This window comes from Brassica rapa, chromosome A02, assembly GCF_000309985.2.
Source record: "Brassica rapa cultivar Chiifu-401-42 chromosome A02, CAAS_Brap_v3.01, whole genome shotgun sequence".
Taxonomy (NCBI): domain Eukaryota; kingdom Viridiplantae; phylum Streptophyta; class Magnoliopsida; order Brassicales; family Brassicaceae; genus Brassica; species Brassica rapa.
In genome coordinates this window covers 13,144,637-13,157,109 of record NC_024796.2, presented here as the reverse complement: position 1 = coordinate 13,157,109, position 12,473 = coordinate 13,144,637, and the positions used below count along the sequence as shown (strand labels likewise).

The following is a 12,473-nucleotide window of genomic DNA, read 5'->3' as shown; positions in this document are numbered from 1 at the left end:
CACACGCTTCGTTGTTTTGTTGCTATGCCTTCAGAATCATAAAACTTGTATTGAATTTATATGGTTTCTTGGAGAACAAGCAAGCTTCCAACGCCTATTCTCAACTTCAAAACATTTCTTTCATTCTTAGTGACTAAAAAAATTTTAGATTTGGGTTCATGAATTATATATAATAAAAAAATATGAAACATTGATTCATAAAGTTTAATATTAAGGGAAAAAGAAAAGAAAAAGATAGTTTTCCCTGCACGGTTTAAGACTTAACCAGTACTTAATAAATTCTTACTGCTAAGAACATTATCTTGACAAACACGTCATCTTGGGTTTATTTAATGACGCAAACCCTAATACCATCTGTCTTCTGATTTACATATACCACATGGTCATTGTGATCGTTGATAGATCACTCTCTTGGAGTACTCATGTCCCCATCTCCTGCTTCTACTATCTCGTTGGGGTAAATCTGCATGTTAAAACATGAGCATGTGAACATTCTTCTTTTAGTAAGTTTAGATCTAACACAAAGATCTATAAACAAACGAAAAAAGAAGTTAACCTGGTGGCCTTTGTCTGGACTAAGACTAGCTGGACGGACTCTAAGTTCCCCTCTGCTCGTAGTTAACTCGTCTAAGATCTCAGCGTCACACTCTAGGACGTCTTTCATCGATCCAGTCGACTTTAAGACAATGTTAACTCATGATTATTACAAAACTCTGATTATAAAAACGCAGAATCAAATGTAATATATATGTTTTCGGGTTATAGACAATTTAGTAAAAATTTGTTTTTAACAATTTGGAAACCGTATGATTTATCAATATTAAACCTTAAGATTTTGGAGGTTATAAACCAATGTTTCATTTAGCTATGCTCAGGACCGGCCCTACACTAACTCACCCGAAAAGACAGCTCGAGCGGGTTTCTAGGAGTTCCGGGGATCTCCTCGTACTCAGAGGCATCGAGTTCTCGTAGATGCGCCGGTTTAAAGAGCTTCGGGAGAAGGTACTGTCTGATGGCGATTAAGAGGAAGAAAGGTACCGGAAACATGATTCCGGCCACCGGAATCCATGTCACTCCGTAGCACAGCCCAAAGTAGAATATCTGCAACATTGTGAACGCAGCCATTGACTTATACGGAACTTTCTCCACGAATGACGCGTGTGCTCCCTCCAAGACCCTGGCAACAACAATCATCAAGTGATCATGCTTTGAAGGAAAGTAAAACAGAGAAAAACAGAGCAAAACAGGGCAAAACAGAGCAAAACAGAGTAAAACAGAGTAAAACAGAGAAAATTCAGAGCACATACTTGAATCTCCGGCTTGGTGGGACGAAGAGAAGCACTGTGCGTTCAAAGAACTGATTCCCTGGGAGGCTATCGATGGCCATGTAAGCGAAGTATCCCCAGAGGAGAGACGTTGGTATGAGCTTAATGGCTGGTATAGCCAACACAGCACCTGCCACCAGCAGTGACTGTAACAGGTTGCTCACTCTCTGCTCGTTGACTCTAACAGGCAAGAAAGCTTCAAGGTGCTTCTCTGGATCGAAACCACCTTCCTCGCTGCTATCTCCTTCCTCGTCAGTTTTCTTCATCACTGCATCTTTCAAATCTTGCAGCTCCAATATGTGTGTTGAGTTTGTCTGAACCTGTAGATTTAAACAAGAGTTTGCTTATGATTCTGAATCTTGAATTTTTACTTAATGGTATTGAGTCTGACTACGTACAAGTGGGCTTTTGTCCATTTCTATGAAGACTTCTTGCATGTTCTCGTACACTTGGGAGGAACTTGCTCTCTTTCTCATGCTTTCTTTGGCTGTCATCACCATCTTCCTCCGTATTAACTGAACAAAAGTAACCACCAAAATCAAAACAGGTTCACCAATAAGACCAGCTTGGTCTGAGTGTTGAGACTTCACGTGTAAAGAACCTGTCGTTTGAGAACAGCGAGGCTTTTGGTATGCATAGGAGACTGAGGGAGGACTCCGTTGGAAGGAGGCAGACCGAGCAATCCGCATACCAAAACCTATACAGTTTGAGATATTTTAACGAGAGGAACAATGATTCTAGAGTGATTAGAATCTCGGTTCATCAGTAAAAAGACAGAATATTTTTTTTAAGACTAAGAAATAGCTTTTAGTAAATAAGGAAGTTTTTCTAAAGAGAAAAATGAATATTGGGGTTTTGAAGCCGTATAAATATGAGTCTAAGAGATTGTAAATTGTTCATTTAAATAATAAATATACAAACTCTAAAATGTTATTTGCCTCAGTCGTGTTTTCTCTCTAAGTGTTCTTGCTTTCTTCGTGAGTTTGATTCGCGTTTGTTTACAACAAAATCTAGAATGTTGTAAGGGGTTAAGAATGATTACCATGAAACCTAACAAGAGGACGTCGTAGTGATAGGCAGAAGGGTTCTTGAGGTTGAACTCCTTCTGCTGCGCGAGCTGGGCAACAACGCTGTGGTCAAAGAAGTATAGCCCTGCGATCATTAAAGCCGGTATAAACCCCGCAAAAATATAGGGTGGAGGGACTTTTCCCATGTCCTGTACAGAACCAAAAAACAGGTCTCAAAGAGGTTCAGATGATGAATCAAGAAGATCTTTAAAAGATGTATAGAGTGACTTATTGTGACCTTGATGACAGTCCAGTGTCCTAAAGAGGCAGAGTCCCATGGAAGAGGACTAGAGAGTCTTCTCGGGACACCAGAGGGGAGTGTTGATGGCGTACTGAAAGACAATGCTGTCCAAACCACAACCATCAGAGGAACTCCATAGTCTGCTATGAAGTTTCTGTACCATCCTTTTAAAACAAAAACAAAAAAAAAAGAGTTTTAAGGCACTTTAATGGGTTTTGCCACAGAAATGGTGACCAAAGCATGACAAGATAAGTCTCTCTCTCTTTTTACCAAAAAAAAAAAGATAAGTCTCTCTTACCTGTTCCATACCGCCAAGACCTAGCTTTTCTGCTCTTCAAAGCTGTGTAGAGAAGGCCAAAGGTGAAAATGAGGCCCAGCAGTCCGTTTGTGTAGAGCCACTGAAACTGATACTTTTCAAGTGTTGAGTCTTCATGGTCTGGCATCTTAAACTCGCTCAACATTCCCTAACCATTTCATTTGAAACATCTCATATGTTATTTTGACAAGGTGCAATTTTGTATTATTCCAGTACAGAGAGTATCAGTTCTCTTAGTATCATCTATCAAAATTTTAAAAACATTAAAACTCGGTAATAAATCTGAACATGTTTACCAAAACATATAACTTTTAATAGTTTTTTAATTTTCTTTTGGCAACTACTGTTACTATTATGATATTATCCAAAATACATAAAACCAAAAGCCAAAACCATTTGAAAAATTCAAACATGCATGCCAATATATAATATGTACATGATTGTTATTTTATCTATAGACCATTTTATATAATATCAACTACCTTTATGGTTTGTTGGATGAATAGAACCGCGATCAACATACCAAACAGCTCCCCGGCGATCCTTGTGAATCGGTTAATGATATCAGCTACGTTGAATATCGCTATTACAACCAGTAACAAAGCCGTCCACACACATACCCTTTGAATTTTATACAACAGCCAATAAAACCATAACTACATAGAGAAATAAAAATTTAAAAAGAAATATCGAAAGAGTTTATTTTTTTGTTAGTACCAAGCAGCCCAAGCTAAGAAGAGTTCTTTGCCTAGTTCTGGTCTTCCTTTAGCGAAGTGGTACAAGTAAACGTACATCAAGACAGTTGGTTCCGCAACTCCAAGTATTAACAGTGGTTGTCCTCCTAGTATTGAGTGTATCACTCCACATAATGCTGTTGATGTTAACGTTTCTACTGGGCTTAACACTCCATCTATGCATTGTTTTCCACAAATAAAATAGAAAACAAATTTAAAATTGGCTTCTCTCTTTGAATCATAGGATGCATGCAAAAGCCAAAACGTATGTAAAGTGCAACTTGTAGACTTTTTGTTGCATGTGAACACAAACCGTGAGTAATAAAAAGATCAGAGTCACTTATAGACTTTTGTTCCACGTGAATACAAACCGTAAGTAAATATCAAAGGTGACTTGAAGACTCAAAGAAGTAGACCTGTGTCACGGCTGAGTTGTTCGCCAAAGGCAATAACCGGAAGGGCAGAGGCGAAGAAAACATATGTCGTCGGTGCTAAAATCCTACCAACAAAAGAATCATTAAAAAGTTTGTTCATCTTTTGTGTCAATAAGAATTTAAAATGATAAGTTAAACCAACCAAGTACCCGAAACCAGAACGAAGACCAGCGACCCAGTCATGCTTGTAACACAAGGCTCTTCCTTTGAGATCTGCTATGATACCTCGAAATGGCCTCTTCGAACTTCCCACTCTTTCTTCCTCCATTCCCAAAATTACTCAGACACTCTCCACAACTCGTTTATGATCTCTAACCACAAAGAGGAATCTATATAAAACATATATCTGTTATTTTTAATAACAAACACCATATGTCAACGACTCAAATCTTGCATTTAACGGAATAATTAAATATAAACAATATTCCTATAATCTATTGCAAAAACTTGGAAATTAGCAATGTCAAGTTGTTTTTCCTTTATGTGAATAGAAAAAAAAAAGTGACATGCCCATCTCAATGGGAGAAAGCACACAAAAAAGAAAGCACAAAGAATAGGATTTCTATTTATGACATATTTAGTTTGAGAAATCTAGTAAATACATATGTACAAAAATATAAACCGAATCCAACTTTATCAGTCAACTACGTTAAAATTACATCCATGGTAAATCTTTTGGTAGATCAAAACGCAAATCGAGTAGATTTTTTTTTTAATTCATATCCTTTGACATCTCACAAAAACAAAACTCATACAAAGAAATGAATTAAACAAAAGAAATAACTATTCGTCAAAAAAAAAAAAAAAACTATGTTGGAACAAGTTACCGCGAGGGCCTAGAGAGCAAAGACTTACCGGAGCCGACAATGTTTCGAGTTATAAGTCAAATAGGCAACGTTCGTTCTGCTCTAATAACTATCTATTTATATAGGCGAAGCAACTGAACAGAGACCTCCGACCTACTTACACACACGTATTGTGATGGCCCTACTGCCACGTGTCAGTTTCTTAACGGCGGATTCTTACATGCTTAATGTTTGTCGCCTCCTTAAGTCTCTCGGTCTCTTTTATTTTTCTTTTAGTAGACAGTGACAATTAAAGTACAGCTCCTAGAAATATGTTTTTTGTTTCCTTTGTGGTCTTCGTATCGCTAAATAATTATTTATTTACAAATTTGACCAAGTTAGTTTTTTTGAGGGTATATTTTTACATGTTTTGATTAGGTCTGGGCATTCGGGATCCCAATCGGGTTTCGGTTTTATCCAATCGGGTTTCGGTTTTTCGGGTTTATCAAAATCAGTCCCATTCGGATTATATAAAAGTTCGGTTCGGGACCGGTTCGGGTTCTATCGGGTTCGGGTCGGGGTTAGTAAATCTTCAAAGAACCGGTACAACCCAATATACTTTCGGGTTCGGGTCCCAATCGGTTTTTCGGTTCAAAAGTACTTGATTTTTGCCTATTTTATAACCAAAACATGAGTAAAATCGGTTCTTCAGTTTTAAAATACTTGATTTATACCTATTTTGTAACCAAAACTTAAGTAAAATCGATTTAAAAATAAGGAACATCAACCGTGATCATTCAAAATCAAATGAAAAGTAAACATATTTACTGATAAAAAGAAAACCAAATAAATAAAAGCATAAAACGAAAACCAAGTTCTCATGAAATGAGAAACATTGTTTAACGAAAACAAAATCAAAATCTAAATACTTCAAGATTCAACGGCCATCTTTAACCATCAACTTTCATGTAATAGAACCACCAACATTCATGTAATAGATAAGTATTTTAGATGTTCAATATTTCTTAGTGTATTTTGGATACATATTAGGAATTGAGATCATGTTTGGTACAAGATCTTTTCGAGGTTTTGAATGTTTCGGGTTCTATCGGATATCCATTTAGATTCGGGTTCGGTTCGGATAATACCCATAACCCGAAATACCACAAAACAAGACCCATTCGGTATTTACGTCGGGTTCGGATCGGTTCGGATTCATTTTTATCGGATCGGATTCGGTTCAGATTTTCGGGTTCGGTTTATTTGCCCAGCCCTAGTTTTGATGTGATTTCGTTTAGAGATAAGATTCAGAACTAAGAAGACTATTATATAGTGATTTTATGATAAAATGTAAAAAAAAATATTCAGCCAAAATGGTTTCTTTATCGAATCTTTTATATTACATTGATTATTTTTTTTCAGCCGTGACCGTGACGCTGTTTATTGCTGTAGACAGTCTATTCCTGTTCTTTTCTCAAATAACTAAAAAGACTTTTTAACGCCAATAAAAGAAGACTTCATTCCTCTTAATTTATTTTGTTTTTAAACTCTTTTTAAAAGAAATAACTTTCTTTTGATAAAAAAAACTTTCTTTTTGATTTTTGTTCTTCACTTTTCTATTTTCTTTTCAATTAAAAACATAAGAAAATCTTAGGGCATATTGGATGGACGAGGTTTTATCCTCCATTCAACTCAAATAACTAAAATATGCACCGCACGTAGTTTATCGTTTCAAGAAAGAAAAATGATATTTCGCAGCTCAGTTATCTCACACACCAAATTGGCAAATTGCATGGTGTTTAAGCATTAAGGTGGGGTTTTTGTTTTGTATTTTCTAAAAATATAGAAAACTAGAAGAGTAAATTAATGTTAAATTTATTCAGAAAACCTTATTTACAACTTTGTTAAAGAATTAAAAAAAACTAACTATTTTTCTACTCTCTTTCTGTGCTAAACCAATATCTTAAACCACTTTCATATCGCATGTCTTCCATAATCACAATAGAGCTTAAACAATTTCTGACTCCCTTATCAATGATTTTAACAAGCTGAACTGATGTAGAATGAGCTTCTCCATGCCTCTTTCGATTTTTTTCTCTTCATGTGCTATGGTCCGTTGCTTGAAGAGATATTTGATAGTAAAGCAAGTCATCATCTCTCCATCGATTTTAGAAGTCAGATCAATAGAAGAGCTTAATTTCATTGTTCAATACATTTAAAAGTTATTTTTATTATTCAAATATTTCAGAATTAAGATTTTTTTGATAATATAGATTTTATTTGTATGGCATTAGTATAAGATGACAAGTGCCGCCTACCACTTGTCCAAATCTTGAAAAAATGTTTTTTCTTTTTCCAAGGAATCAATTATAGCCAAATGTTTTAACGTAACTCTTCCATCCTCACGTCATTTGGGGAGCGAATGACCAAATTTGTTTCTGTTGGTGCAGTTGAACAACTATATATATTTTATAATCTCAAGTGATAAAAGAACTAGTTTGAAGTTACAGGGCCATGTTATCACTAGTATAATTCATAATATGATCGAACATGTTGAAACAAGTTATGATTTCACGGTTTTGAACCCATATTAAAGATTTGATTAAAGTTTTGCTTCTATAAATGTATAGAGCTACATGACATACAAATAAAGTAGCAAACTATTAGCTATCTAGTGTTATCGTAAGAACTGAATCATAGAATAATTAAGTGTGAGAATCATATGCATATGGGCGGGAGGTTATAGAATTTTTATTTGGATTATTAAACAAGAGATTAAATCTCTTAAAGTGTGAAACTATTATATCCAACCATTATGTACACAGTACACGTCTTATGTGATACAAAGTCCATATTTTATGAGACTCGGGGTTTATTTTGGATTTTTTGGTCTTACAACTTGTCTATTAAAAACAAAACAAAAAAAGTTCTATTGAGCAATGAAATAATTAAGTGGGATAATTACATGCACATGGGACCATCGTTGAGATCATATCATTTTGAAAAACAAAGGAAATCCAGCGTTGATAAGTACTCGAGATTCTGATTAAACGCCGTACCATGAGACCATACGTATATCATTTTTTCTGACAACATTTATAAACACTCAAACATCAACATTTAATAAATATCATTTTAAATTTGCAAAATCATTGAGTCAAACACTCAAACTTCGAATGTTACGAACCGGCCCGCCCCGCACCGTAATTAACAGTAACAAAAATCTCTATATATACCATATATCTATATATTTTTATAACTGTTAAAACCGCACCGCAGTTAAACCGATTGTCCCGCACCGTTCAAACCGCAATTACCATTTGGAGCCATAATCTTATATACAAACATTTTTTTTTTGCTAAATTTTGATATACAAACATATGTTACCAAGAAAGAAATAAAAAATTCAATTTCATCAACAAACGGCCGTAGTAGGGCCGTGCCATGAGGTCATTTGTATATCATTTTCTCTGCAAAGTCTGTATTGAATAGACAATGCTAAATCTCAAGTGATTATTAACGATATAATTTTATCAGTCGGACCTTTTGAATAAACTTATGGTGGGTTAGTTGAAGTTCTCACGTATTACGTAACTCTACTCACCTAATTTTATATCCAAAAACAAAAAGAACATTTGAATATCCGTTGCTAAATCTCAAGTGATAAAGGAATTAATTTGAAGTTGTTGGGGTCTTTATTAAAATACGGAAGGTTTAATGTTTCTTTATATCTCTTGAGGGCAACAACAACAAGTAACAACGATCGTCGTTTCCGTGTGTTCTTGTCTGCGTTTAGGCCATATATAGTGAGATGTTCCTTTTTGTCATTTCGACAGGGTCCTCAACGCTTATTTTCTGATCCTTCTCCTTAAATTTTGTAAACCGAGTAGCCGTAGCTTAGTGATGAGTGCTAATTTGGAATATACTCTAAATCTGTCTGTTTAAGATTTGGTTTTAGCCGGAAAAAACCTGATATTATTTGGTCAGCTTGGATTTACGTTTCAGCTCAGATATTTTACAGGTTGTCCAGCAGACGGTTTTGCTACCTCTAGCATTAATTGAAAGTCAGTCCAAACTTGGGCTAGAATGGTAACCAGTCCAATTATAGCACTAATTACGGGTTTCTGACCCATCGGTTGATCCAATAGAACATTATTTAAAAGGTTTATAAATAGATCTGATTTTCATCTAAGGTCCTATTTCTTTTTAGAAGTTACACTTAGCCCAAAATAGGCTATTTGCTATATATTTTCACGAGATAAGGTCCATTAAAACAATAAGTCTGTGACCAAAAAAAAAATATTTAAGTTAAAAATGGACATAGAACCTTAAAAATCAAAGAAAATCCAAATGTGATAGAAAAATGTAGGGCATGTTTATACAACCGTTGAACAAAAAAAAAGTGTTTATACAACCAGTAAAGTAAACCATAATTGTTTGTTTGTTAACAATAAGTTTAATGAGGTTTTCTTGGTTTGAATTTCTTTTTACATTCTAAAACATTCACTTTATGAGTTTTACACACGTAGTCACAGAAAAAATATGTCGGATATTGAATATCAGACGCACCGTGTTGCTCAGTGCGACAGTGCCTCTCATTCTTCTAGGATACGTTTATATATTGGTTGGATTGGTGTCTTCACTTACTTTCTTTTAATGCTTCCAGGCAATTGTCCAGCACTTGTCTCTTGAAGAAGTTAAAGTGATCAGAGAGACATGTTTACACTGATGGACGACGGTAAGATAAAGTATCCATCAGTGTTCACAGCTGGGTTAACCAGAGATCAAAATGTTTTGATGAAAGTGGTAGCTCTTTTTTTTTTTTGAAATGAAAAGTGGTAACTTTCTACCAATATGTTGATCGATATAATGCGTGAAGTTGACATTGACAAGGTGTTTAATAGATTCTATACATCTATAGCTTCCTTTATAAGACAGATGTCACATACTAATGTTTAGTTTTGCAGTACGGGCCTATATACTACGATGATCTTATGGATGTGTGATGATATACATGAACCTATAATAATACAACGATCTTATTTAGTTTAAAATTACCTAAGAATTAATGTTTTTTATTCGTTGAAAACTTTCAATTTCTAGCTGTAGCAAAAGAAATAATGGGTTTCTAGAGATAAACTTAAAAACCAATTAAAACAAAAACTTAAAAACCTATTAAAGTTTATCTAAATAACTAAGATAATTAAACAAATAAATATAATAATCAAAATAGAAATAACTCTAATATCTCAAAGCTACGCTGCATCACGTGATTGTTACACTTGAGCTATCGACTGGCGGTATAATCCCTCTGCTTCTAGAGTTTTTTTTTTTTTGGTTTTGCTTAGGAAGTTAAAAATTTGTAAGCTATGGGCTTAGTTAGGCTTTTTCTCACTGGAGAATGGATGTATTTGAATTTAATATTTGTTGAACTGTTATAAAGCTTCTTCTTTCTGATTTTGTTTTTTGTGTTCACTCCTCAGCTTAGAACTTGATCTCACCATAAATTATTGAATCTTACAGTTATGATTTTATCAAAACTGACATTAAACTATCAACACAAAACCAACACAAGTCTATTGTAATGTCTTAATCCCATGTAGTTAGAGTTTTATGCAAGCAAAGTAGTACAAATACGTATATTATGAGAACTTCCAATATAACATCAAGCAACTCTATCTTTGATTAAATCAATCAATACTTTTATCTCTAGAAGACAAGCACCTTTACTTTCTCTTTTGTGTTCTATAGAGCTCATTAGTGCTATTTTTATTTTGTGTGTCAATAAGGCTTTAATAAGCTAGAATCCTTCTTCTATAGAAACTTATTACAAAAAAAAACAATTGTACAACAATGTTTTTTTAGTTGAGTTTTGTTTACAGAGAAATAATTAATCAGCTTCTTGAAGTCCATCCAAAACAACAGACCCAACCAACAAAACAACAGCTCCAAGAGCAAAAGCACCGCCCAAAACCGCTTGAGCAACCACCAGAGTAGTTGAGTCATCAGGAATCAGCACCACAGCTACAATAGCAGCCGTGAGAGCAGGGAGAGCAGCCGAGGCCAAGACCGCAGGAGATGTACCTGCTAAAGTTTCAAGGAGACTGAGAAGACCGAGCTCCTCGGCTTTGGAGAAGACACCAAGCTTCTCAAGAGATGATAATGTGACTCCCAAGTCTTCTGCTTTTGAGAGAAGACCAGATTTCTCAACGTTGCTTAGTACTTTTCGTTTTTCTAGCTTCTTGAAAACGTCGACGTTTACTTCTTCGCTCCCTTCGAAGAATAGTCCCGCTCCGTACCATTGTTTCTTCCACTTGGCATCATACTTGTTCACCTTTGATTCATTAATCACAATTACACAAATTAAAAGAAAGAAAAACTCTGCTAGAATACTAACAAACAGGTCACGTCAAGCATGGAGTTATTTACATTTAATCGATAGATATATTTTTCTTTAAAGATCATTATCAATCTTGTAGATTATGAGTAAGAGATACGATTAGTGATATCTTTAGTATAGTATAAATATGGTGTTCTAGGGTTTTGTATATATGAACTTTGATATTGAATAAAATGTAAGCTTTCATAGCTAAACTAGCTTTTATAGCACGAGAAAAAAAATATTTATAATCTTCTAACAAGCTTTTTAAGCACAGGGAAGAATATTCCCAACATCTATGGATAAAGATTTAGACTTAATCTTTTAAGTTTATATCAAACCAAATTAATATTATTATACACGAATTCATTCGGCATCTTGTATCTTCATTATATAAGCTTCCCCACTCTATCACTAAAGTGCAGAGAATAACTAAAGTGTTCACGTTTCTGTACTTATAACAGATTACTCTGTAGTTTCTATCCTCAGACCCAGTAAAGGTTCATATTCTATGCAGATATTATAAAGTGGCTCGTGAAAAGGGACAAGAGATCTCAGAAACTCAACAAAGAGAGAGTTACCTTTTTCTGGGGAGCCATTGAGACGACGGAGAAAGCTGCTGGTGATTTCACGGCGGTGTTTGACCGGCGAAAGCGAGGGAGAACGGGGTTGGAGAGAAACTGTGTTCTCGGGTGAGACGATATGGGAGCGTTGACAGCCATTGGAGGAAGATCCAAGCTATGGAAAAAGAAAAAAAAGCTTTGAGATGTCTTCGTGTGTTGTTTCGCCGTTCGGACACTATCTGAAATTCTCTGAGGACAGAGAAACTGCCACGTCAGATGATGTCTTTGTGGTTTCAGCCAATCATTTTCGTTAGCGGTTTATCTTCGCTTTTCACTTGTTTTAGATAACCAAGAATTGTTCAAAAAAAAAAGAAAAGATAACCAAGAATTAGTTGCTCAAAAAAAAAAGATAACCAAAAATTCAGGTTTAGTTTCGGTTTGGTTCTCACGTTCGGTTTACGGTTTGGTTCTATTTCTTCTAAATGTTTTTGTTTTAAAAATAAAATTGTTAGAATATTTATGAAATTCGATTTAAACTCAGTTATTTTTTTTAAGTTTTTGGTTCAATTCGAACAACAATATTGAAAACTGACTAATACTCAAGAGATCGTATTCGCTTAACCAAAAAA

At 34.9% G+C, this 12,473-nt stretch overlaps 2 protein-coding genes across 4 annotated transcripts; both read right to left on the bottom strand.

The window, feature by feature from the left end:
• Positions 1 to 159: 159 nt before the first annotated feature.
• On the bottom strand, positions 160 to 5,216 carry LOC103852922 (boron transporter 4). Of its 3 annotated transcripts, none has more exons than XM_009129816.3 (14): positions 4,973 to 5,216; positions 4,267 to 4,446; positions 4,100 to 4,182; positions 3,667 to 3,859; positions 3,432 to 3,570; positions 2,932 to 3,097; positions 2,631 to 2,797; positions 2,368 to 2,541; positions 1,927 to 2,022; positions 1,724 to 1,840; positions 1,308 to 1,645; positions 898 to 1,177; positions 557 to 676; positions 160 to 463 (listed from the first exon to the last, which is right to left on the bottom strand). In XM_009129816.3, exons 2-14 carry the CDS (start codon positions 4,383 to 4,385, stop codon positions 404 to 406), a joined length of 2,052 nt encoding a protein of 683 aa, XP_009128064.1. In that variant the 5' UTR covers positions 4,386 to 4,446; positions 4,973 to 5,216; the 3' UTR covers positions 160 to 403. The 3 variants fall into 3 exon arrangements, with proteins under 3 accessions (XP_009128064.1, XP_009128065.1, XP_033140211.1); XM_009129817.2 differs by having other exon boundaries at positions 4,267 to 4,428; positions 4,973 to 5,202; XM_033284320.1 differs by having other exon boundaries at positions 4,267 to 4,463; positions 4,973 to 5,182.
• A 5,473-nt stretch (positions 5,217 to 10,689) lies between these two features.
• On the bottom strand, positions 10,690 to 12,135 carry LOC103852921. The gene is made up of 2 exons (XM_009129814.3): positions 11,863 to 12,135; positions 10,690 to 11,236 (listed from the first exon to the last, which is right to left on the bottom strand). The coding sequence occupies exons 1-2, from the start codon at positions 12,001 to 12,003 to the stop codon at positions 10,793 to 10,795; spliced, it is 585 nt and encodes a 194-aa protein (XP_009128062.1). The 5' UTR covers positions 12,004 to 12,135; the 3' UTR covers positions 10,690 to 10,792.
• Between the last annotated feature and the right edge of the window lie 338 nt (positions 12,136 to 12,473).

What these genes read in the sequence shown, in the direction of transcription:
- LOC103852922 (XM_009129816.3), bottom strand. Translation starts at nt 4,385, where the DNA reads ATGGAGGAAGAAAGAGTGGGAAGTTCGAAGAGGCCATTTCGAGGTATC. An exon ending in ACAACTCAGCCGTGACACAG is followed by an intron (nt 3,860 to 4,099) that starts GTCTACTTCTTT and finishes AACAATGCATAG; the next exon opens with ATGGAGTGTTAAGCCCAGTA. An exon ending in GTCCAGACAAAGGCCACCAG is followed by an intron (nt 464 to 556) that starts GTTAACTTCTTT and finishes TTTAACATGCAG; the next exon opens with ATTTACCCCAACGAGATAGT.
- LOC103852921 (XM_009129814.3), bottom strand. Translation starts at nt 12,003, where the DNA reads ATGGCTGTCAACGCTCCCATATCGTCTCACCCGAGAACACAGTTTCTC. An exon ending in CAATGGCTCCCCAGAAAAAG is followed by an intron (nt 11,237 to 11,862) that starts GTAACTCTCTCT and finishes AATGAATCAAAG; the next exon opens with GTGAACAAGTATGATGCCAA.